Source organism: Chrysemys picta, chromosome 2, assembly GCF_011386835.1.
Source record: "Chrysemys picta bellii isolate R12L10 chromosome 2, ASM1138683v2, whole genome shotgun sequence".
Taxonomy (NCBI): domain Eukaryota; kingdom Metazoa; phylum Chordata; order Testudines; family Emydidae; genus Chrysemys; species Chrysemys picta.
In genome coordinates this window covers 84337964-84364859 of record NC_088792.1, presented here as the reverse complement: position 1 = coordinate 84364859, position 26896 = coordinate 84337964, and the positions used below count along the sequence as shown (strand labels likewise).

Below are 26896 nucleotides of genomic sequence, written 5' to 3'. Positions count from 1 at the left end.
AGTTCCATGATGAGGACTGTAGGTGGTAGTTAGGATTATTGAAAAACTGCATACCTATGCCAAAAATGAAGGAAAAAAAAAAAAGAAAAGGTATGCCACTTCTTTCTAAAAGCATTGACAATTGCCAGGTGTTTTTGTGCGTTCACAAATGGTTGTTGAGAGTTAAACAGATGGTCTGTATTTTCCTCCCCAGTTGTTGAACAGGCCCTGTAGCTGCTTAGTGAGTTATGAAAGTTGCGCATTTTAGCAGGATTGGGCCCATACTATGCTTCTTCCCAACCACTGGGTTCTTCTATTTTTATTTTAGCAAAACATTCCACTGCGGGGTTTGTAATCCAGCCATTCCTGAATTGTGTTTAGTCATATTTGTTTCAGGTCAATTTACTTTCAAGTCCTTATGCACTAATCTATTCAGGGAAGCTGCCACCACCAAACAGCACAGCAAAAAGAAAATAGAACTTTATGCTCAGCTTTAACAGGGAGGCAGAGAAGAAAACTGCTTTTGAATAAATATCCCTTTGAGGGTGACTAGAGTCTCTACATCCTCCAAGTCACCAAGCCAGTGGGCGCTCCATGCAGGTGTCTGACTACACGGGGTAACCCGCGGGGTTTGGGGCCAGAGTTTGCACCGCATCCGGCCGGCGCTGAGGGTTGGGCATGAGGCTTTGCAGAGCGAGGGGCCAAAGGTGCTAGGAGGGGATTGTGAGCAAATCCCGACCCCCGTTCGCCAACTGTACCGGGGGGGGGGGGGGGGGGCTTTGCAAAGCGCTGGGCCCTCAGGCACTGGGCAGCCGCAGCGAGAGGTAGCAGCGCCTAAAGGCCACGGCCAGGTGGGTCCCGGCTCGGCGGGGAGCCGGGCCAGGGCGGGTCCGTCCCCGTGGCGGGGCTCCGCGCCGACAGGCAGCAGCTGCTCCACCGCCCCCTCCCCAGCCCGGGACCGTCACCCGGGGCTCGCCCGGCTCCGCCCCTCGCCCGCGGGAAGGGGGCGAGGCCGCCACGCGGGCGGGGCAGAGAAGCGACACCGAGTCACGGAGAGTGGCCGCCGGCGAGCCCCAGCCCGAGCAGCGCCCCGCCCGCGTGAGTCCGCCCGGCCCCCGCTCCCGCACGAGAAACTTCCGCAGCCGCCGCCTCGCCGGGGCAGGCGAAGAGGCTATGTGAGGTTCCCCCCGACGCCTCCCCAGGAAATGCCCGGGGCTCCTGGCAGCAGCCCCCCCCTGCAGCGAGACCCTGACCCCTCCCCGTGGCCTCTGGGCGGGGACTGACAATCCCGCTGCTCCCCACTTCCCCGGGAGTGTGGACGGGGCCCCCAGCCCCGCGCGGCTTGAGAGACCTGACCCCAGCTCGCCCCTCCGGCGCTGCGCGCTCCCCCCGTGGCTGGGCCTCCCGCTGGGGAGGGAAGGGGTTTGCAGCCTGTTTCAATGAGACGCTTACAAACTCTCTCTTTCTTTTCTAGCCTCCGTCCTGCTAGTGGGCTCAGGCTGAGTAAGCCCTGATTGCAGGGTGAACTGGAAATCTCCTGGAGCCCTTTCAGATCTTGCTTCTTCGAGGGGGCTGTTCCTCCCACCCCCAGATTTACAATAAAAATTGAAGCTGCATTTCTAGCATCTTATGGTAAGAAGATACGGCTGCTTCTGACCCAGTTCTTACCGGGAGATACAACCTGAAGCTTGTTTTTCTCAGTTTTTGAATATGCAAGAAAATTGATTATTTTTACAAAGCACGTAAACTCGTGTAACCTTTTTCTGAGTCGAGGACCGAGCGGACGTGAAGCTGAGGATCACAAAGTAAAGTGGATTCAGTACTAACCGCTCCTACAGTCCTGTATGGCTTGTAGCTTTCATCATTAAGTTTAGCTGTGGGAGTGGGAGGCTAGTGAATTTGCAAAAATGGATAATAAATATGATGATCTGGGCTTAGAGGCAAGTAAATTTATAGAAGATCTCAATATGTATGAAGCCTCCAAGGATGGACTCTTTCGGGTGGACAAAGGTGTTGGCAACAACCCGGAATTTGAGGAAACCAGGAGAGTTTTTGCCACTAAAATGGCTAAAATTCATCTCCAGAAACAGCAGCAGCAGCAAGAAGAGGAGCTGATGTTGGCTGACTCTGGCTCTCTAAATGGTGGGGCCAGTTTCAGTGTCCAGCAGCAGCTTCCAAACCATCCTGTGCCTGGAGTAGCTCCGGGGGCCAGTAAATTGCATTCAGGAGAAAATATTGCCAAACCTCCTCTGGCCACAGCATCAGTGTGTGCAGCGCACCAGCTTGCTTTTCCACATCACCCACAAGCTGTTCCTGATGGGCAGCGAACAAAATTATACCAAGATGGCAAAACAGCTAACAAAGAACATGGCGGTAGAGAGAATCTGGGGGATTCTGAGGTCTCTGAAGGACATGGGTTCCACAGAGCAGCCCATGTGAATCCCAGCACTGCAAAGCCATCTTTTCCTTCTCTTCCCCACGGACAGCATTATAATGAGAATCAGGCAGGCATCCCTGCTTGGGGAGGAGATGCTGGTAAGCTTTCCATCCCAAAATCTGGTTTGGGGAGTTTACGATCCAATGTTAATCATAGTGATCAGCTACCAAGGAGTCCTACAAAAACCCAAGCTGATCCTCAGCCTTACCAGCATCAGAAGTCACTGAGCTCCTGCAGGTCTTCTGAAAGTGGGTATGGAAGCCAGGAAAATGGGAATGAAAGCAACAGACTCAGTCGAGGCTATGACCAAAACTCAACTGGTCAGAGATCTTCCTCTTTCTCACATACTCTGACCCCCTTTTCGACTTCTACAGGGTTTGATGATGAGACAGCAGTGGGATTTTCACAGCAGAGATCTTCCTCATTCTCAGCCCCATCAACATTGCCTGCACAAGGGTTTTCAGGTCTGTCTGATCAATTTAGCCCAAACCCTGAGAATGAGATGCTACCTTCTGGCATACCACATAAAACCAGTCATGACCACTCGTTATGGTACCATGACAATTCTAGTTCTTCCACGTCTAGTTCAGCTCCTACTCCATTGCCTCCAAGCGTAGATTATCAGCAAGCCAGTGCTTATCCCAAGTCTACAGCCCATTTCATAGTTCATGGTCAAAATCACAGACTTAATTGTCCTGGCTCTGGCATAAGTCCTGAGCAGGATTCCATCAGCGTAGCTTCACATGGGCCAATGATTTCTGATGCTCCAAGGTCTCCATTTAAAGAGGGCATAAGCAGTCTGCAGCATGACTCAGGACACCAGGAAAATTCCAGTTCTACAAAAGTAAAGTTACCCTGTCAGACCCTCCTTCCACAGCAGGAACAAGGGCCGTCTACAGCTGAATTAAAATTAGAAGCACTTACCCAGCGTCTGGAGCAAGAGATGGATGCTCGTCCCAAGGCTGACTACTTTGGTAAGTATATATATCTGAAATTGCAATCTGTAAGTTATATTAATGCATCTGACAGTATTAACCGCTGTAAGGTTCACTTCTTCAGAGACTAGGAGGGAAACACACTTTTTTTTTCCCCCTGCCCTCTCCCCCCCCCCCCTTCAGTGGTTTATTTTTTTACTTAAATGTCAGTCACTACAGAGGCTAGAAATTATTTTGACTAGGAAACGTTTTTCCATTTCACTTGTTTTAAAGCAAGGGTTCCATAGTAACTTCAGGAGGGACTGATGAGAGCAGGGTGAGGTGGAAGGGTTATGACTTTTGAAGTATCTTAATTAATTTTTGATTGCAATTTAACATCTTTTAAAGATATTAATAGACTACCTCCTTTTCTAAAGAATGTGTGTGATTCAGCTTCAATTAAAAGTTTTTTTTAATCGATCAAAAAGTTGGACAAGGCTAAGGCTTGCAGCTATTTAACAACTTGAATGAGCACATCTGAAAACCAGGCCATAAATGTACTGCACTCTACAGATCAGATCCACAAGTTGTCCAGTGCTGCAAGGTATGCTTGTATCTTGCAGTGAAAAGAGAAGGAGAACTTAACATCTGAGGGTACCTGAATAAGTAGTTAAAATATTCTGCTGATTTCAGTCCATTTGATATCATCGGCTGACAATGACCTGTTGGCAAGTTTAATAGTATATTTTCTCTCTTTCTCAGTCATGTTGTAGCTTAACAAGATAGAGGATATTTAGTCTTGTTACCCAGTTCTTGGAAAGAGTGGGTCTGATTCTGTTTCCACTGAAGTCAATGAGAATTTTGTGATTAACTTCAATCGAAGCAGGATCATGTCCAGTATGACTTTTGTTCTTCCCTGTTTTAGGCCAAGCCCACACTACAGAGTTGAGTTGATGTATGCCTTAAGTCGACCCAGTTATGTCAGTGTCTATAGCCTTGCTCCTGCTAATGTAAGTGCCCTACTACACCACCATAATAACTCCACCTCCATGAGAGTGGTAGGGCCTATGTTGGTGGTGGTAAAGTGTTGCAGTGACTGTGTAGACACTGTGTTCCTTAGATCAGCTGTGGCAGTCATAACTGTCAATTTCAGGGCTCCTGACTGGAGCCGTGAAATTGACAAGAAAGGCTGTTGGCTCCCTGCTGTGGACCCCCTGCTGGGATCGCAGGTCAGGCTGTCACTCCAGGGTGCCTGGGGGGGATGGGGAGTGGGGCAGTGTTCCTTCTAATTTTTCTCACCCATGTGCGGAATTAATTTTGTTATGTGCACCTCCCCTGGCTGCAGCAAGTCCCCAGTCAGGTTCCCTGAGCGCCTGCACAGCACTAAATAGGCTGCCGTGCGGCTGCGCAGCTTACAGGGAACTTAGGTGGCCTGGCTGCTGCTTGGGCTCTCAGGTCCCCGCTCTGAGCCCGGCTGTCATCTGGGCTTGGAGCTGGGAGCCGGGGCAACAACTGGGCTTGGAGCAGTGAGCTCCACCAAGAGCTGAGAGTCCATGCTCTCAGCCCCCCACACTGCCCCTCTTAAATCGGTGCAAGCGCTCCTGGTGAGGATGTAGACATGTAAAACCACAGTAATTACTGCGGCAGCTATATGCGGACTTAAATTTGTAGTGTAGATATGCCCTTAGATACATGGGTTGAACATCCCAAATGTAGCAGTAGCTTGAACTCTCCTTCCTAATATGAAGTAACATTTTTCACCTCTGTGCATCTTGATCCCGTGCAGGCTTACAAACACAAACCAGGGGAAAGACTTCACGCTTTCGGCTAACTCTTGCTGCTCCATGAAGGCCACCATTGCTGCTGCCAGCACAGGCAGTGTATACACCCATGATACTTAAGCACTCTATTCTTGCCAACATTATTATGAACTTCACAATAAACTACTGTGCAAGCTAAATAGCTGCCAATAGTGGTATCTGAAGGACATATAGATTGTTTCTCCCAATGGTTAGTTGAGAACTGCATGGAAAATATATTCCAGAATATCAATATGTGATGTTCCCCTGATAGAGAGTATAGTTGTAATCAAATTTAGTCCAGTGAAAGGGCAGATGGAGTAAAATGCCTATTGTTTCACATGACAATGATCTGACAAACTCTTTTTTTACTTTAGTCATTTTGCATGGCAGTGTCTTGTGTTCTTTTTGCTGCTTTTTGAGGATAGTGTTTTAAATACCGTTCCTCTACTCTGAATATAGAATGCTCCACTGACTGAGCCGTGAGATTCTCTTCAATAGAGGATGCTACTTGGATTTTGGATTCACGCTGGTTTGAATGGGTGAACAGAGGAGCTGCTAGGCTATACATACTTTAATGTGTGTATGGGAAGTAGGTGCATGTCAGAGCAGACGGATGTAATGGATAACTAGATTTTTACCACCTTTTAAATTGGCAGTAATGCAAGGTATGTGCTTTTTAACTTTCAGGAAGCATGTGGTGATGTAATGATATTTTGGTAACATGCAACGAGGTCTGTATGGTGGGTCCGCTGAATTATTTTTATCAGGATCCTTGGGAGAGGGAAAAAGATGGAGGCTCCTTAATTCCCACTAGGTTCCAGTGAAAAACTCCTACTAGGAAGCTATACACAGGGATGGGCAATGCAGCCAACTGAGAATAACATGTGTAAGGGAGCAGAAATGCTAGGGGAAGAAATCGAATTTGAAGCAGTTTTGAGTCCAAGATTTATGAAGGGAGGTTTAGTGGTGACTTCCTGGAAAATTTTGAAAGACTTGATGCAGTATAGAAGTATTATAAACTATTGCTATTTTCTTCTCTCTCTCTCTCATTTTCACTTTTATGCATTCAGTATACTATTACTCAAGGATAAAGCACTGAATTGTCTCTAGAGAGACAAGGTGGGTGAGGTGGTCTCTTTTATTGGACCAACTTCTGTCGATGAGAAGCACATAAGAGGTACTCAAGCTTGTCTCTCTCACCAACAGAAGTTGGTCCAATAAAAGAGATTACGTCACCTACCTTGTCTCTCTAATAACCTGGTACCAAAATGGCTATAGCTACGTTGCATACAACGAGTTGACTTGAGAAATTCTAAGTACTGTATTACAAATCTGTTTCTTCACTAAGCCAGTTCCTCAAGCTACCAAAACTTAGTATTGAAAAGAATTATTTTTATGTAACAATGATTTAAAAAAAGAATAGCAGTTTGGTTTTGTTTTAAACGTTCCTCTGCATTATTGTGAACTCAAATGCAACACCTCTGCTGTTACCTCAGAACCAGGAATTGAAATTGGCTAGAGATACAAGTGCAAATGATTGTTTCTGAAAATGCTTTCATGTTTGGTAATCTGAAATGCTATTGGAAACACAGGTGAGATTTTTTTTAAAAACAATATTTATCGTTTATTCTATCTCTGTCAGGAATGGATGTTTTTAATAAAGAGCTCTGCTCCTAACAAGGGAGATTTTTGTATCTGCTATTGCGTGAAAATCAACTTTGGTAAACTTTTTTTTTTAATTTTAACTACTAAATCCAATATAGATAGGATTCCTCTGAGGAGTAACAAACGGTCTAGTTATCATCCAACACAAGATTATCAGATTACCATACAAAATACTTCTGGCTTCTCAAACCTTATATGGTATGGGAAAGGAAGGAAAGAACCAAAGAAGTCAGGATTTTTGAATAATACATACGTGTAAGCAGTGTCAGAAAAATGAGTCCTGCTTGGGTCGCTAGAGCTTTTTTGGCTTTTTTTTGTTTGTGTTAAGAGTGTTTTCTGAAATGCTGACTTCACTGCAATGGCTTATGCAGTATTTCAGAAGAGACATAAGGAATCTGAGGGGTTGTCTGTACAGTCAAAATCAAAGGCTTTTATCCAACTTCTAGGTTAGGAATAAAAAACTTTGAGGGGTCTGTTTCTACTACAGTGGAGAAAGAGCCCTGAGTCCACGTGAGACCGATCTGGAAATTAACTTTGATTTTATTAAAGTTTTAGACTGCCATTGTCAAGGAAGCCTGAGGGAGCTAGGTGCCTGAATTGAATGAATTTCTGTGGTATTGGGGTGCCTAACTTTTTCCTTAGGTTCCTTTCAAATTTCCTCATCTTCTCTCACTAGCTAAAGTTAAGGCCAGATTTTCAGGTGTGAGCACAGCAGGTGAACTGCAGAAATGTACATTTGCCCACTGTGTTGTAAGAGAACACAGACTTCTGAATAAAAATCATACAGTTACAGTCAGGCCAGATCATGCACCACTAAAGCCAAAGACGTTTTACTGTTGATTTCAGTGGAACATGATTAAGCCCAGTGTGCCTGACTGTCCATTTGTATGTGCAGTTACCCAGTTTGCATGTACAAACTCAGGTTTTTGCAGGTGAAACAGGTATGCGCACCCATTATGAGTGTACCTCTTGCGCCCATAGATGGAAATATGGCTCTTAGTGTTTTAAAGACACTGGTTATCAGTAGCGTTTTAAAACGAACTCAATGTGTTTTTTCATATTATGAGTGATTCTTAGATTTTTAAGGTCTAAATCCTCTCATTACTACTCAGGGTGGAGCTGATAAGCTGTTGGTATTTTATCAGAGCCCCAGGCATCCTAGTTTGAAGCTGAACATTGAGATGCTTTGTAGCAGGCAAGCAGAGTGGATCATGTAGTTGAGTTTGAGGATTTTTCCTTTCACCAAATTAGAACTCAAGATGAATCATTTAATCCAAGTGGAGACTTGGAATCTTGGCACATGCAGATGGGTATAATTAGTTGTCAGAGCAGAGGGTAGTTGTGCAGTGAACTTGATGTTTCATTGCGATAATCATTGCAATCCGATAGCTGGTATTGCTACCAAAATGTTACAGATGCTGAAAACATCATTTGAGGGCTGCTGTGATGGGAACCTCAGGTAAAAACAGAAGAATTTTCTGAGGTTTCTTTTACATGCAAACTTTGTGGGCTGGACATAAGGGCAGCTTTCTCTTTGGAAATATCTGAATGTGTTCATTTCTGCCTGGTAGATGCATGCCTGTTGCTGGAAAAGCTCTGAAGCTGGAAGAAGTTTCATGTGTTCGGTGCAGGGAGAGGGGGGCGGGAAGAGTGGAATCGTGCAGTAACTCTTCCAACTTTCCTCGTTTCAGAACATGAATTAGTACACTTGTGGACAACACAAAGCTTATCTCTATGCAAGGAAGCAAGTGAATAAATATTTGCCTGGGATATGACTCTTTAGGATTAAAGCTGTATATGGCCCTCCTCCCCTCTCCTGGAAGCTGAACTAGACATTGTAAATAAAAATGGCTATTTTAAAGCAGGAGAGAGAGCAGTGACTGAGGATCAACAGCGGTGGTGGTGAGGGCCAGCCTGCAAAAGATATGGAGCCTGATTCACTCTGCCCTGTACTTGGTGTAGTCTTTTACACCAGTGCAGTGTGAGTATAAAATGCCACCAAATCAGAATGGTGGCATTTTGTGCTCACTTTGCACAAGAGTAAATGACACCACAAGGTGTAGGATAACAGTGAATCAGGCCTAGGGGCTTTAAACACCTTGGACCAAGTTTTCACAAATGCACAGACTATGGATAATGTGGAAAAATTGCATGTAGTGACCTGTTTCCTCTTTGCATACACAATTATCTGCATGGGCAGTTAGCAGACTTGCGCCAACCACTTGAGTGCTAATTGAACAGGTATGCAGCCGCATTTGCCAAGCACTCACTAGTCACGTGAGCCTCCCCCCTGCTTTGGAAATTAGCTCTTTGAGGAGTATTATTGTTAACTGTTGTTTTGTAGCACTCAGAGGCCTGCCAAGCACCTCTCAGTACATAGGCCTCTGCCCCAAAGAGCTAACAATGATAATGGTACTGGCCTCCTTTGTAAAGCACTTTGAGATCTACTGATGAAAAGTGCTATAAAAGACCTATAGGTGGTGGTGGTATGTTCTAACGTAGCCACGACTCCGTGAAATGTGCAACCACAAAACAGAATTGGGGTATGGGGAAGGTCAGGAGTTAGAGGAATAAGATTAGAGTTACTTGGGAAGGGGAATGTGCGCAACATGAGGAAGCAAGGTGTGTCCCTCCTTTCTTTTTTTTATAATATATATATATATATATATATATATATATATGTTGTGTTATTGACTTAGTTCTTGTGGTCCTCATGGTAGAAATGGGTTTTCAGGAGGGAGAATGAGAAGACAGTAGTGGCCAGGCAGCAGTCAAGACTGTCATAATTGGTGGAGCATAGGGGTGAGATGGGAACAACATAAGAAGAAAGGTGGGGCAGAGTTACTCTGGACCTTGACACAAAAAGCAATACCATGACACTTGTAGCTCTTGGGTGCAAATATATGGGAAAGAACATACCGACAATGTATTGGAGACATTTAGATGAAAACAACTTGATTTTTCTTTCCAAATGTGACTAATTTCTTCCACATAAATCTAGCCAGCTATAAGGAGGGACCACAAACAAGCTTTAGTTAATATGTTGCTTCAAGAATTACAGCCATTAATAACTGTTAAAACTGCTGGTGAAGAATGAAATTAGTTATCAGAAGCAAATGTAGGTGTCAAGGGTTATAAAGAGTAAATGAGAAGAATAAGATCCACACAATTGCTAAATACCAACCCCAGATTTTGACCCAGTAAAGTGTCTTTATTATGTCACTTTGGACTTGTAGCACCCAAGTCTACCCTGAGTCATGCCCACGCTGTCTCCTCGTCATCAGGGACTGCATCGGTGAAATGGCAGAATGTGGCCTATTGTCTGAACCAAAGTATCACATCCTCACATTCTCCCCTCTGTGGCTTAGGCTTCCTGCTGAGGAAGTACAGGTGGGCACAGATGTAAATGTGGCAGTGAAATATTTTGATTTGGACTCTATGTCCCAAAAGGTCTTATTGCTTTTCAGCTGAACAGACTCTGGTGGATGGAGGTGTAATGTCCCAATCAGTCATACAGAATGCTATCATTCAGCATCATTTCATTGAATTCTTAGCAAATTAGGGATTATAAGGAATTAGAAGTGAAGTAGCAAAGTTTGGAGGAGAAAATGTTGTTTAGACTTTGAAATTTGTGGCAAACAGAAATCCAGTTGTTGAACTTAGTGGCTGGGACTGACATTTTGGATGATACCAGAGGATCAGATTCTGCTTCCGACAGCTCTGGGATCTCTTCTGACTTGCTGGACATGTGAGCCTGGGCTGTTTCCGGTGGCAGCATTTCTGATGAATTAAAATGAAGAAACCAAGTATAAGAGCTGGGACAGACCTCGCAAGGCTTGTTTTCAGTCCCAGCTGTGCTCCAAAGGTCCTGTTGTTTAGAGCTTCAGATGTAACTTGGGGCAGTTGCTTTCCACATGATGCTAAATGGAACAGTGACTTCTTTGTCCTATTGTTCAGAGGCAAGCTGCCCTAGAAGCAGAAACTGAAATCAGCAATTTATGTCCTTTCCCTTTCCAAATATGGCTACCATTCTCCCAGTGCACTTGAGTGTGAACTTGCTAGCACTTCACATATGTGATTTTTCAGGCTCGTCAGTGCTGACGAAAGGGATATCTTAGAGTACATTTTAATAATACACTGTGCAGGGTTAAAGGCGTGTTGCCTGATTTTCAGATGTGGATAATTTAATAGAACATCTTCATCCTGTGTTTTTAGATGCTCAGGTTGGCACTTGCTTGCCTAAATAATGTGCAGGTCTGAGCATCCAAATGCAGAATACAGGCATCCTACCAAGACCCCCATTTTAGAAACATAAGCATATATACAGTATTCAGCCTTACGCTTGAAGTTGAGGAATAAGATATCTCCACTTTTACTCAGGCCTGATCTATAGTAGGAAATTTCCTTGTTGCTGCTGGTGAGCGTCAGTGACATGTAGCTAAACCTATGGTGATGACCGTTAAACTGTAAGTGTAGGCCAGTAGAAAGCACGCTCAGCAGCATTACAAAACACTGGAGTTGCTTGGAGCAGGGCATAACTACAGTTCTGAAATGGAGTTGAACACTGTGTGTACTGCTCTCCTCTGGCAATTAACCTGTGATCAGCAATAGCTCAGCATACATGTTGGTGGTGCCTGTCATCAGCAATAGGTTTGTTCTAGCATAGAGCAGGCCTAAAAGAGCAGGTTCATCATGGCAATAGGGGGTGAGCTGGGAGGGTTGTAGAGACTGAATAGTGTTCGGTAAAAATTATAATTAATTCTGTATTTATTTTTTTTTTAGGAAGGGGTCAGGTTAAAATGGGAGGTAAAGGCTTTCTAAAATACATTGCTAATACCACCTTAGCATAGTGATAGAAGTGAACACCCATCCCTGGAGTAATACCATTGACGTCAGTGTATTATGCCAAGGTTTAATTTGGCCCAATGTGTTTTTTGTTTTGTTTTTAAAAGAACCTTGGGGTCTGTAGTGTGATAGGTTGTCACTGATCATGGTAATGGCAGCATTTAAATAGCACTGGCTAGGATTGGAATTCAGCAACTCTGTGAAATGAACTGGATGGTGAGTACCAAAGGGGTAGCCGTGTTAGTCTGTATCCACAAAAACAACGAGGAGTCCGGTGGCACCTTAAAGACTAACAGATGTATTTGGTCACTTTTCTTGTGCTGCTATCATTTGGCTAGGGACAGCCTTGCAGAAAATTAAATAGCTGCTGTGTTCTACTGTGTGCCAACATTCCATTGGACCATTGGCACTTTCACACAGATCTATCCATTACATGATGCAGCAAGGAAGGTATGTTTTTGTCCTACATGCCTGGTGCATTAGGTGTTAAGCAATTCAGGCAATTAAGCAGCACAGATGGCTCCATCAGGGTGGGGCATAATTTGGCTAAAACTATTTTAGTACTTTTCAGGAGACTTGGCCTGTGAGGTGAATTACAGATGTCTTCCCTCTCTGAATTAAGAAGAACAGGAGTACTTGTGGCACCTTAGAGACTAACAAATCTCTGAATTGTAGTTGTTGTTACTACTAATTCATATTGAGTGTCTGGGCACTTTCTGGAGAGGAAGAAATTACGTTCTGGAGGTTTAATGGAGAAAAAGTACATTTGCATGTACAAGGGCAAAAGTTAGGCACCTTTTAAATAAAATAAATATATAGATTCTGCAAAAAGACCAGTAACTGTCATGGAAGAATCTTAAAACTGCAAAATCTGTAGTTTTCCTGCTTTCTGGCATCCTTGGTTCTAGGCAGGAGGGAATCTTACAAATCAGCTTTGAGCTATGTATGTCAGATGACAGGACAAAATGTTGGGTTGTATCAGACTTTGACTTGCTATATATGCATTTGAAAGGTCAGGTTTTCCTCTTTTTATGCCCCAAATGCCTACAAAACTTAGCTTATCTTCCATTCTCTCTCTCTCTCCATCCTGTTTTACTTTCAGATAATGCATATTTTCATAAATATCTAAAATAGCTGTGCTCTCTGTTTAAGAAGATCCAAAAAGTTTTGCCAAATGATTGGCATGTTGGTGTGGATCCATAACCAGCTGGTGTGTTTGTTCAGACCACACTTGGACAAGTAGAATAGCTTTCTATTCTTCTCAGTCTTATGATTGGATTCTTTCCAGTTCTGCTCTTTGGATCTGACCACACTAGGGTTTGGAACTGTGTTTTGTAACAGGCTAGAACTCTGAAAACTAACACGTTGTAATGTGCTTTGCATACTCATGGATACTATGTAGTAGGAAGATTAGTATCTGCTTTTCAGCAACAGTGCAAGTGTAGCTGTAGACAGGTCTCAGGCATTTTTACCACGGAATGATGAAAACTTGTAGAAATGTTTGCTAAAATCCATAGCCAGCATGGTTCTGCCAGAGCAGTACTTGACAACGCCTTTTGGACACTGTTGCAGATAGTTTAGTTTTGTCCTAACATGGACCAGACCTTTCAGTCACTTAAAATTAGTTTGGAACCTTAAATCAGCTATGTAATCAGTTATGTCAATAGTGCCTACCGACCCCAAATGAAGCCAGGACCTCACTGTGCTAGGCACTATCCACACGTATAGTAAGAGACAGTATCTGCTTCAGAGAGTTTTACAGTCTGAATAGATCAGACAGACAAAGGGGGAAGGAGAAACAGGGTATGTCTATACTACCCGTCGGATCGGTGGGCAGCAATTGATCCAGCGGGGGTCAATTTATCGCGTCTAGTCTAGATTCCTGTACTCCACCGGAGCGAGAGGCGGAGTCGAAGGGGAAGCGGCAGCAGCCCACTCACCACAGTGAAGACACTGCGGTGAGTAGGTCTAAGTACGTCAACTTCAGCTATGTTATTCACGTAGCTGAAGTTGCTTAACTTAAGATTGATTCCCTCCCAGTGTAGACCAGGCCACAGAGTCATAGGAAGGTGAAGTGACATTCCCATGATCACCTAGCAGGTCAGTGCAGAGGCAGAAATCAGCCCCAGGTCTGTACAACCTCTCTTGGTTAAGAGTAAAGATAAGTGAAGTAAACATAGATTACAACATTGTGGAAACAGAGCTGGCCCTGCTGAAAATGTTGACTGCTAATTTTTCAGATAATTTGAGCCTGATTCTGCATTAAAACTGGTCTTTGGTGATCATGTGATAATGCTTAGCACAGACAAGCTAGCTCCACTTGATATTTATTTTGAGACAATAACATCCCCTTCTCTGTCAGTCTGCCTTTCATTGTGGAGTTTATACAGTATTAGAGGAGCGAGGAATATTCCAACTCAAAAACCGTGAAGGAAATTGATAAGGGTGATTGCCCCTTCCCTCAAAACATGTAATTTGCTGTGCATCATCCCAGCCCTCTGTTATGCTTGTGCTGTTTTTGAACATAGGAAAGTAGCAATAATTTGTAACGAGTAAAATTCCCATTCAGTTGCAGAATTTCTGGTCCCGTTATTGCCATGTTCATTTTAGACTAAGGAAGGAGAGAAGCCTCAGTAATACTTGGCTCATGGAAATAGATCTAATTGTAATCTCTTTTCCTTATCAAAAACGGTTTCTTTGGAAATCAAACAGGGGCCAAGTGTGGTAGGCAGTCATTAAACATGGCCTAGGCTACCCTTTCTCTGTGACTGCAGGGAGAGCGCAAAGCAGACCAACTTTAGGTTTTTATTGCTTGTGAGGCAATGTCTGTCTCTCAAGGAAGATACAAGGCCAAGTCCAGCTATCACTGGGCGCTGCCCCAAATTGAAATATATTAATTTTTAAAAGGGGTCTGACATAACCTCAAGTACATCTTGTAATCTTTCCTTGCTATAGTCTTCCTCTTCCTCCTATACACTCCCCTCTCCCACATTGCCATCTCTTACTATGCTGTGTCTATTCAGGGCCTCATTCCTGCAGTTCCATGCTATTATAGCCTCGTTGATGTTCAGTGGGACTGCTCATGCATGGAGCCTTCAATAGTAGACTTCTTTGTGGAAGGCCGTGTCCTTTTTTTGCCTGCCCAAACTGTTATATACAGAGCAATAAAAATAAATAATAAAAATAATAATTCATTTTTCACTAAACAGCTAGGTAAACGCATCTACAAATTACTTGCCTGGGGCTACATTGTCCCTCTAGGCACAGGGCTGACCAAAGGGCAATGCATAAACCGCTCTGCCCCAAGAGGCATCATGCTTCAGAGCTATTCCTCTCTGGCTCTTGTTTGCTTCTTGGAGTGGGGAGACGGTACGTTACTGCTGCCCTTGAAAGGATGTTTACTCCTCCCCCTGGCCTGGCCAGCTACTCTTGCCAGTGAGAGGGAGTAAAACCAAGTCTCTGCGTCCTCTTTGACCTCTTGCTTGCCGTGGGGAGTGTTTGGAGAGCTGGGGTGCTGCTTCGCAACAGAGCTCATCTGGAGATCTGTTGATCTGTCTTGGCTGAGCAATAGGGTGTGGGGGTTACTCCCCCGTATTCTCCTGCTTCAGCGAGTAAGACAAGGACGCAGGCTAGTCCTTCTGGTTTGCAAAGGTTGCCCCCACCACCCTCACAGTCAAAGCATTCAGTTTCATTTTACATTTCCTCTGTAATAGCACGCTGAATGTGGGTGGATTTGTGCTCCAGCTCAGGCTAGCCATCGTAATTATGATCATCTTATTCAGAGCCAACAGATATAGGTAGAGTTTTGGCTCCTAAAGCTAAATCTGTGTGTGCATGCACTGGCTGTTCTTCATTCCACAGGCAATTCTAAGAATCAAGTCCATACTAGCTATTCTGAGAATCAAGTCCATACGAGCTTACTTGTATTGCCAGCAAACATCTGTTCCACCAGATGGAATTGTTTTAAATGAACTGTGGGGGGGGGGGAGAGGGAGGAGGAGGATCTGGCCCAGAATACATGATATGTAGATAATATTCACATTGAGACTTCCCTTTCAGAAGGTATCTGGGAAAGGGAAGAGATGTAGATTTGATGTTTAGTCTAGAGGCTGGATTAGTAGGCAGTCTCATGATTTTTATGTTCATCAGAAGTGGTAGTAAACTGAAATAGATGAAAATTTAAATTGATCAATTAAAGGGGAATCCTAGTTTCATTTTACATTTCCTTAAGCCATTGTGGCAATCAAAAGGTACATTCTACACTGAAGTAGTGAAAGCTATTTGTCATTGAACAACCAAACAAGTTTCACTACCTTCAAGCCTTTCCGCAGTTTTCTTTTTTATAGTGTGTGTGAGGTGGTTGGGAAAGGGTGGGTGTGGGGAGGGAAGGGCATAAGTCTAGGAAACTGGGTCTTGAGATAATCTTTCACATTATTTACAGTGATGTGCACTCCACAAATCTGATGATAGCATCAGCCTTTAACAATGGTTTGCAAGGTGTATAACACTGAATTCGCCTAGCTTCCCCTGCTATGATGACTGTGTCTAACTTCTGCTGTTCGTTAATCGAGACGCACATATTAATGAGCCAGTGCTTCTGGCGCAGGTAAAGATTCTCTGCAGCTAGGCCATCTCTTTCCTTTACGTGCACTTGTCATGTTAATAGATTCTACCTCTGATCTCTCTTCTTTGTCATTATTTCATTTTCAGGAACCTGTGTGAAGTGCAGCCAAGGTGTGTATGGAGCAAACCAGGCTTGCCAAGCCATGGGGAATCTCTACCATGATGGCTGCTTCACCTGTGGAGCATGCAGTAAGTGTGTCTTTGCCTATATAGTAAAGGGAAACATTGCATACACATGGTAATGGAGCTTTACCACAAATGGGTTTTCAGATCGTTTAAAAACATATGGTGTAGTTATTTATTTACATGGCAGGTTGTATGTACCTGATGGATTCTGTTGCAGCTCAACTTTTTCACATTAGTTCTTGCATGTCATTTAGATTAGGTGTTCTGGGTTATGCCTGCCTTCTACTATATGGTATGTAAAGCAAGAAAAAGCCCTGTGGGTATTTGTAAGTGCCTGTTATCTACCAATGCAGCTGTATCTTATGCACGGAACTTCATAGACCTAGAAGACTATATGCAGGAATGACTGGGGAAATTCCATGGCCTGAGTTATGTATGTCAGACTAGATGATCCTATGATCCCTTCTGGCCTTAAAATCTCAGTGTCTCTAAGACAGATTCCCTGCCCAGAAGACTATACAATCTGAGGACCAGATATGAGAGCTCTGCATGTGAAGGGCTAGCAGGATTGGGTACTAAATTAAATTATGTATAGCTATAGGCATCATAAAGTAAACACAGCTTTTTAGAATGGGAGCTAATTTGCCTTCTAACGTCACTTTGTCTCAGTCAAGTTTTTATATCCCTGACCTGGTTATTAAACTGGTTTCAGTTGTGCCCATGCTATGTCTTGTTATGTTACACAGATGGCAGGATATATGCTGCACTTCCATAGTACGACCCATATGTATGTTGGTTCCCAGAATGGATTAGGAATTGAAATGACTGACCATTGCCATTTGGAGATAAATGGGCCACTATGAAGAAATAATGGAACTACTGTCACTTTATTCATAAACCCTGCCCTCTACTCTCTGCCTCCTCTCTCCCACACCCGTGTTCATGCCTTTTCTTTCACTCTGCTCCTTCCTGTGTACCAAGCATATTTGCTATCTTCCTATAAATCCCTCCCCAAAACCCATGTGTCTTGCCTTGATTCCTGCCATAGACTTCACAGGACTGGAAGACGACTTTTACCCTAAGAACTCACCTTCACTAACTCTGTAGTATGTAACAAAAATACTCATCTCTTTTAATCATCATCCCTGCTTTTGCAACCTCCTTCCGTTGTCTAGTCTCATGTTCCATGTTTGTTTGATTTAGACTGTTAAGTTCTTTGAGTGGGGGTAGTGAGCCAGAATTTGCTTTATTTTAATAATCTCCATAAGGTGCTGTGCAAAGTTATGGTGCTAGTAGTGTTTTGACTACGAATAATAACAATAATAGCTTTGCACTTCTAAATACTTCCCATCTGAGGCTCTCCAGAGTGTTTTACAAACACTAATGAACTAAGCTTCACAATGCATATGGAGAGGCAAGTAATTTATAGGGCTGTCAAGCGATTAAAAAAATTAATTGTGCAATTAAACAATAATAGAATACCATTTATTTAAATATTTTTGGATGTTTCTATATTTTCAAATATATTGATTTCAATTACAACACAGAATACAAAGTGACAGTGCTTACTTTATATTTATTTTTTACTACAAATATTTGCACTGTAAAAAACAAAAGAAATAGTATTTTTCAATTCACCTTATACAAATACAGTAGTGCAATCTCTTTATAATAGAAGTTGAACTTACAAATGTAGAATTATGTACAAAAAATAACTGCATTCAAAATAAAACAATGTAAAACTTTAGAACCTACAAGTCCACGCAGTCCTACTTCAGCCAATTGCTCAGACAAACAAGTTTGGTTACAATTTGCAGGAGATAATGCTGCCCATGTCTTGTTTAAAATGTCACCTGAAAGTGAGAACAGGCGTTCGCATAGCACTGTTGTAGCCGGCATCGCAAGATATTTACGTGCCTGATGTGCTAAAGATTCATATGTCCCTTCATGCTTCAACCACCATTCCAGAGGACATGGGTCCATGCTGATGATGGGTTCTGCTCGATAATGATCCAAAGCAGAGAGGACAGACGCATGTTCATTTTCATCATCTGAGTAAGATGCCACTAGCAGAAGGTGGATTTTCTTTTTTGGTGGTTCGGGTTCTGTAGTTTCTGCATCTGAGTGTTGCTCTTTTAAGACGTTTGAAACCATTCTCCACACCTTGTCCCTCTCAGATTTTGGCAGGCACTTCAGATTCTTAAACCTTGGGTCAAGTGCTGTATCTAGCCTTAGAAATCTCACATCGGTACCTTCTTTGCGTTTTATCAAATCTGCTGTGAAAGTGTTCTTAAAATGAACATGTGCTGGGTCATCATTGAAGACTGCTATAACATGAAATATATGGCAGAATGCGGGTAAAACAGAACAGGAGACATATAATTCTCCTCCAAGGAGTTCAGTCACAAATTTAATTAACACATTATTTTTTTGATGAGCATCATCAGCATGAAAGCATGTCCTCTGGAATGGTGGCCGAAGCATGAAGGGGCATATGAATGTTTAGCATATCTGGCACATAAATACTTTGCAACGCTGGCTACAAAACGCAAATGCCTGTTCTCACTTTCAGGTGACATTGAAGCAGGCAGCATTAAGAAGCAGGCAGACATAAGAAGCAGGCAGCATTATCTCCCGTAAATGTAGACAAACTTGTTTGTCTTAGCGATAAGCTGAACAAGAAGTAGGACTGAGTGGACTTGTAGACTCTAAAGTTTTATATTGTTTTGTTTTTGAGTGCAATTATGTAACAAAAAATCTGCATTTGTAAGTTACTTTTATGATAGAGATTGCACCACAGTACTTGTATGAGGTAAATTGAAAAATACTATTTCTTTAGTTTATCATTTTTACAGTGCAAATATTTGTAATAAAAAATAATAATATAAAGTGAGCACTGTACACTTGGTATTCTGTGTTGTAATAGAAAACAATACATTTGAAAATGTAGAAAAACATCCAAAATATTTAATAAATTTCAATTGGTTTTCTATTGTTTAACAGGGCGATTAATCGCAATTAATTTTTTTAATTGCAGTTAATTTTTTTGAGTTAATCATGTAAGTTTATTGCGATTAATCGACAGCCCTCGTAATTTGCATTAGCTCCATTTCACCGATGGAGAAACAGGCCCAGAAAGACTAAGTGACTTTCCCATGAACACACAGGAAGCTAAGACTAGCACCGTTCTCTTGATTCTAAAGCCTGTGCTCTGTCCATTATATATCCCTGGAGCTGCTAGGATGTATTTAGAAATGTAGCTCCTTATGGTGTATTTTGCAACAGTAAAAACCACACTGTGCATTTGCATAGCTGGAGTTTTATTTTCCAGTAGCGAGGTCTGGCTGTCCTGAGCTTCCAGAATTACCACTGTGCAACTGTTGCTCAATAAATATGGACATTATATCATCATTTTAGAGTTACTTGTATCCTATTAATAAGGAGACCGGCATTAAAGGCTTAAAAGTAGTTATTTCTATTTCTATTTCTGTTTACATCTGTTCTAGCCCAGTGGAAACAGGAATCGGGGTTAAGCCATTTTCCAAATGTGCTGCAGGGTGGGCTTGCTTTTGTCCCTCTGGACTGTAAGAGTGACTATTTGCTTCAACTGCTGATCCTAAAATGCAGGCCCTTTTATTTTCAACATGTTTCAATGCAAGATAAAATTATTTGCATTTCAGAATAGACCATGTAGGTGGATTTATCTATGCCTGGAATCCAGCAAGGGATAGACTGCTTCTACCTGCCTATGCTGTAGCCAAAGACTCACCCTGGACAGGAATCAGTGCAAAGGATTTCATATGGAAAGCTACTAGTGGGAGCCCTCACTAAAATATATTTCCGCATGTGGGGAGACCAGGGCATCAAACCCATAATTCCAAGGCCACATTTTCACATGTTATGCATCCAGTAGCTATTCACTCGCTTCAGCAAGCGGATAGAAACTTTTATTTTCTTACTAGAACTTAATACATTACAGGAAACACGTTCTGACTAATGTCAAAAATGAGGAACGTAACAGACCTCCAGAAATCCATTTGCTTATACTAGGAAATGTAATAGACTGGCATTCCTGTCTTAGTCTGGCTTTATGCCAGATGTTATAATTAGATACAATCAGCTGACATAGACCTGTAGTTGCCTGTGATGTATGATTTACACATGGTGAGCTTAATCCTTTCCTCATTTACGCCAGTGCATCCCCATTGGTTGGGAGCAGAATTTGGCCTATTCCGTGCGTATAATTCTGCACTAGTAGATAGGCAGCATTGGCCTTGGGTAGGGTTCTGTTCCGCTGTCCATGTAGCTATCATTAGAGGGATTTAGTGATAGGCCCACAGAGTGAGAAGGCTGTGCCCCTTAGTTATTCAGCCAGATTCACCCTTTAGTTCTGCTAGCACAAACTGTTGGAAGTCAAATGGAGGGCCATGCCCGTTGGTGATAGACATAAAGACACAAGCTGCCTGCGATACTTGCTCTGCTGGAGAGAGCTAGCCATTGTACCCCACAAAGCAAATGGAACCAGGAAGGACTGGGCCAGATGGAAGATGTGCTGAATCAGCACAACAATAAGGGAACTTCTGCTGGTAGGGGACCTGGAATATAGACCCTCCCCTTCCTCCCCCGCCCAGTGTAAACCCTGAGGCTGGGGGGGCCATGGGTTCCACTGTCTGCCTTTCCTCGGGGTGAAAAGATACTGCCCATCCATCCAGCCTCACAGGTGCCAGGGGTGAATCTGGTTCATTTTCTTTCAGCTGCCCACATTGGATGGAGTTTCAGTAAATTCCTACTGCTTGGTTGCTTGCCATAGGTGTGGCTCTTTTTATTTTTTATTTTTATTTTTTTAAGAATCTTTATTATACCTTTGAGGGGTGTTTGATTTTTTTTCCTTTCATGCTAGTCATCAGCAAACAAACAAAACTGGACATGCTTTGGAGGTCAAAGTAACTACTTCCCTGGCTGATTTGTTGTAACGGAGGAAAGGAAACACACTTTAAACATTACATGTTGTTGCTAACGTAGTTCCATTCTCTTTCCTGTCTTAATACTCATTTTAATTCAGAAGTATTAGCTCTATTTTTTCATGTTTGTTTTGGTGTTTCTGTTTGTTAGTATTTTTGTGTGCATTGCTCAGAATTATTTTAGAATCAATAAAAAGTTGAAGAGATTTTCAAGGGCCTTTACATCACCAAATATAAACATTAATCGTGTTCTTAGCCATTCTAGAAAAACAAGATTGGCCTGTTCCTGCTCCCATTGAAGTCCATGGCCAAACCCCTATGGACTTCCGTGGGAGCAGGATCAGACCCCACTGACACAGATTCTGTTCCCAGTTTCACTTGTATAAATCTGGAGTTTGACCAGTGTCTTCAGGGGAGTTATCCTGGATTTATACAAATGTAAGTAAGAGTATAATTTGGCTCATTTTATACAGTATAGCAGTTACTCAGTAAAACCTCAGTCCTGTATGCTGTGCTCACTTAAATAGCATTTGCTTGGACGACTCGCATGAATATAGTTATGTATATGTTCTAGTGTTTGCAGGGTTGGGTGTAGTAATGGTATTTAAGGGGAACTCTTGGAAGCAGGCCCTCAGAGGAGGCTTGTTCACACACACACACATCCTACAAACCTCAAAGCTGCCAAACAAACTTACACTGGAAGAAATTCACATTTAGAAAATGTCTACAAAGCAGTTTGGAGGTGTAATTTCCAGCTCAGTGCTCAAGTAGATGTAGGAGCACTAGCTCTGTTTGAGCTAGCATGCTAAAAATATCTACCTGCCCAAATTCAATCCCACCTGACCCCCTGGGTACGTATTCTGGCAGCAAGCCGGAGCCACCGCAGCCACACTGCTATTTTTAGTGTGCTAGGTCAAGCTGAGCTATCTGCCCCTGCTGGGAATTATACCTCCAGCTGCTGTGTAGAGATGTCTTTGGCTCCAAAATGTAGGCACAAAGAGCTACTTCATCAATAACTTTCTTAGCATGCTTACATATTGGAGTGATGAGGTGTAGCTGTATGTTTTGTTGGTATGCCTGTGATTCTGGGGGTTCGCACAAGTTTTGCTGAATTCTGTTTCTGAAACAGGCCTCTGTGGATTGCACTCTCTTAATGGATCTTTCAGATGGTTTGCTTTGTCCTGTCTTGTTTTGCAGTTATTGGTAAAATGTACCTATAAGGACTTTCCCCCCGCCTTCTGTTCTGGTCCCTGGCCTGTAATGGTGCAGATTAAACTATTTCTGTCCATTATTCACTCTGTTGACCACAATTCAGATTAAAGAAGTCTAGCTCTGTCATCAAGACAGGCATAATGTATGCCTTCCTGCACACTCTCTGTGCACCATACCATCATACCACTGCAGTAGATTGTAGGAAACTTTCAAATGTCAGTAAAATAAATGTTTGGCGGGACCATATTGTCTGTTTAGCTGCAAACCATGTGTTTGAACAGAGTATGTGGAGATGCTGGCTTCTCTGGACAGAAAGAAGTTAGACTGTCTGTAAGGTCAAGTGGAGTTCATCTTGGACAACATCCAGTAAAAACTGTCATCGAGAAGTCAAGATTGTCCATGGTCTCAGTCCTAAAATTCTGCTGAGATGGAATGCTGAATCTCTGCACTAAAATAAATTAAATAAATAGAATTACTTATTAAGATAAAGCTCATTTGTCAGCCAAAATTCCAGATAGTTATATTTGCTGTCTCATTAGTTTCATTTTAGCAATGATCTCTAATTTTGCTCATGGCTGGATTTCTGTCCAAATGTTTTTTGGTTCCCCAGACATGAAAGACTCAGAGAGCTTTACCAAGAAAAGAATAGACCTAAGATATTTCACAGTGCTGATTTTACTAAGTCCTATTTCCTGATATACTGGCATTGTGGTCAGTGAGAAATGATGTGGGAAAGCAGTTGGATGGGGCTATGTACACATTACAAGGGTCAGTTGGCAGAAAAAAAATCAGCAACTTTAACTGAGACACTGGGAATAGTATAGAGAAAATTTTGGCTTTTGAGATAAAACCAACAGATTTAGAATGATTAATTACTTTGGCACAAACTAGCACATTTAGTTCATTGATACAAGAACATGTGTGCAAACAGAATAGTTTTTAGTTGATAAAGCCCATAAACCTTTAGGCAGGCAGTTTTTTGCCTGTTCAGTATACATATCTGCCTTATGTTAAACCTGTGGAGGTATGTCAAAAATACAGCCATTTCCTGCATGCTCATGGTGTCTGCTTGCTTGTTGTTTTTAGTCTATAGACCAAACATTCTCGGTCATCAGTTAGTTAAACATTAACCATTCAGCCTGCTATGCAGCTGCTGTGCAATAATTACTCCCATTGTATGAAAAATATCTATGCACATATAGTTTGTGCTGTGTATGCTCAAGACAAAAAAAAAAGGTATTTCCATGTAATAAGTAGGGACTTTAAAAATATTTCACTATGTGTGTGTGTGTGTGTGTGTGTTCGTGTTCCTCTAACCTATTGTGTCAGTTTGGTGCTTTTTAAACCCTGATGTGCCACAAGTTTGATGGTTCTAGGTTTATAGGACCTCAGACCCTTCTAGCTCTGGTCCCACATTGCCATTGCTGACACATTTTAGAACATATTGCTGTTGTATTTGAGCTGTATGACTTCTGAGATCCTCAGAGGAAATAAGACAAAAAAGGTAAAAAGGATGTACAAGAAATGAGTAATGGAAATTGTAGGAGAGGAAGGAAGTCAAAAATAGAAAACTGGTAGTGGGGTGGAGAGATGTTCAAATAGTAGATCAAAGCAGAAAATCCAAAATGAGGGTCAAAGATCAGATCTTCTATTGGAAATGAACGAGACTAGTGTGTCTTTATCAAATGGCAGAATTTGACTCTGTTTATCTCTTTTTAAAACCTGGGGTGAACATAATGTTTGTGAAAAGGGGAAAGGTTACTAGCACTAGGTTAGAATCACTGGCCTGGCTATCTAATTTCAAGCTCTCTCTCTACTGCATGTACAGCACCCATTGCAAAGGGGCCTTGGTCTTGCTTGGGACCTCTAGGTAATACTATATTACAACTAAACAATAATTATATTTGTAAGCTTCCTTGGTCTGCCAGTGCACTTGATCCTAGACGACATCCCTGTCCATCCAGTGCTGGGCCTCCCTTGAGCATACTGCCAGTGGTACCAAATGTACATGTGTGGGTTTTTTTTTTTTTTTTAAATGCGAACCAAAGGCAACTAGGCTATTAGAGCCAAATTCAGCTTTGGTTACGTGGCATATAGCAGTGCTGAATTTGACCATATAAGACCGTCAAATTAACTTCCAGTTGTGACAAATGTACCTGTCTCCAGAGGGGGAAGTTTTAAGCATCAATGAACATCTCTATCAAGGGACATCTTTTTAATAAAATTACCAAAGCAAAAACTATACAGTACGTAGTATCAGAGGGATAGCCGTGTTAGTCTGAATCTGTAAAAAAGCAATAGAAGTATTGGAGCATAAGCTTTCGTGGGTCCATGTCCACTTCATCAGACGCAAGAGACACCTTGCGTCTGACAAAGTGGGCATTCACCCACGAAAGCTTATGCTCCAATACTTCTGTTAGTCTTAAAGGTGCCACAGGAACCTCTGTTGCTTTATATAGTACATAATGTAACAAAAAGGAAAAAGAACCTCAGTAGAGCACAGGAATTCAAATAACATCAGAAATAGTCTTGGGGCGGGGGACATCAGTGAATGTTCCAACCCCAACTTAAACTGCCCCTTATCCTCTCTGCTTCCTGGCAAGGGACCACCACCATGTGCCACAGGAAACATAGCGTATGAATCACAGAAGTACAGCTTTTGTTGCATGATGATATAACCTGCTCCCATCCAGTTGGCCTGTTGCAGGTACAGAAGGACTTCAGGGCATTATTGCTAAGGTGAGTGTGATATACAAGACCTTGGCTTGACGTGGCTTTTACATTGAGTAATACGCCCATACTCCCAGGATGTGAGAAGGCTGGGGCTTCAGCCCATAAGTAATGGTTGGGTTTGATGCTTACAGGCCAGTGTGTGGAGTTTTCTGAAATGTGTGTGTATGAAGGGAGGGGTAGTGGTCTGCAATTGAAGTTTAAATATGAGGTCTGGTTAGGGGAAGATGAAAGCTGAGATTGGAGCCTTTAATTGAATATACCTCCACGTTTTCTGATGTTTAATTTTAATGTTAAATTATATTCTTCTAATGTGTGCTTGTTTAAAGAAGATATGTCTACAAGTTTATCTCTGTTAAAAGGTTCATGGGGTAGGAATTTCCTTAAAAAGTTTGAGAATATTTATAAATTTTCTAGCTACAGTTCAGTATTCACTGAGACCTTCACGCACCCTCAGGAACTTGAAAAATTGATCTCTAATAACTCAGTGTTTCCACTCAACGTTAGTAAAAATTGCCTATTTTACTTCCACTGAGGGCAAATGCATGAAACTATAACTTTTTAGTACAAGCCAATGGAACGATACTACTGAGTGGTGGGGTTTTTTGTTATGAAGGATAAGACTTTCCCCAAAAAGTGAAAAAGAATTTTCTTTGAAGCTTACTATCTCAAAAACTCCTCATCCAATTAACCTCAAACTTCCCCGCACAGGTCAACCTGTGGAACTCTTTGCTAGAGGATGTTATGAAGGCCAAGATTATAACAGGGTTCAAAAAAGAACTAGATCAATTCATGGAGGATAGGTCCATTAATGGCTATTAGCCAGGATGGGCAGGGATGGTGTCCCTAGCCTCTGTTTGCCAAAAACTGGGAATGGGCAATGGGATGGATCACTTGATGATTACCTCTTCTGTTCATTCCCTTTGGGGTACCTACCATTGGCCACTGTTGGAAGACAGGATACTGGGCTAGATGGACCTTTGGTCTGATCCAGTATTGGCCGTTATGTTTTCAAAGCAATTCTTTTCTGGCTAGATTTCACAATTTGAGAATGTTAAGGGGAAAAGGATCTCCTCCCCTCCTCTCCCACCCAAAGAAAGTTAGAGCACTGTGGGTTTAGTCAGGCAGACAGTGGAAGCTGTGTAAACAGCCTTATGTATCGAATCACAGACATGGTTCTACTGTGTCTTTGGTGGAACAGAACATCCCTTTCTAGTGGAGGGAACAGAGAGAAAGAGAGACTGAGTGTTGTGTACAAAAAGGTGCCTCAGCAGGGATTCTGCAATTTGTAACACTGTTCCCAGTGTGAGATGCCTTATCTATAAACTACGGTGCTATTGCGGTATTGGTGTATGAGTCCGTTAAAAATAAATAAATAAAGTGGAGGTGGGGAGCTTATTGCGGAGATCTGCCATAAGCAGAGAAGAGGCTTTATTTATGGTGTCGTGGCTGGTTGTGGTTTCCTGCGTTTGCGTCTCACACCTGTGGTTGTAATTAAACAGTGCCTGCCTTTCAGTTCCCATGTGCTCCAGCTGGAGCGCATGTTTGTGCTCGGAGGCATCAGACCCCTTTCTCCCACATTATTTTTTGCTGACTCATTTG

At 42.5% G+C, this 26896-nt stretch overlaps 1 protein-coding gene across 2 annotated transcripts in view; it reads left to right on the top strand.

Annotated features, from left to right (window-relative positions):
• The first annotated feature begins 937 nt into the window (after nt 1-937).
• Nucleotides 938-26896, top strand: part of LIMD1 (LIM domain containing 1) — a 56552-nt gene continuing 30593 nt past the window's right edge. Inside the window, exons 1-3 of one of the 2 annotated variants that reach the window (XM_005278607.4) lie at nt 938-1077; nt 1454-3390; nt 16353-16454. In XM_005278607.4, coding sequence (XP_005278664.2) covers nt 1887-3390; nt 16353-16454 — 1606 coding nt within the window. In that variant the 5' untranslated portion in view covers nt 938-1077; nt 1454-1886. Of the gene's footprint in view, nt 1155-1453; nt 3391-16352; nt 16455-26896 lie in introns of both variants that reach the window. The other variant, XM_005278606.4, reaches the window with a different exon arrangement.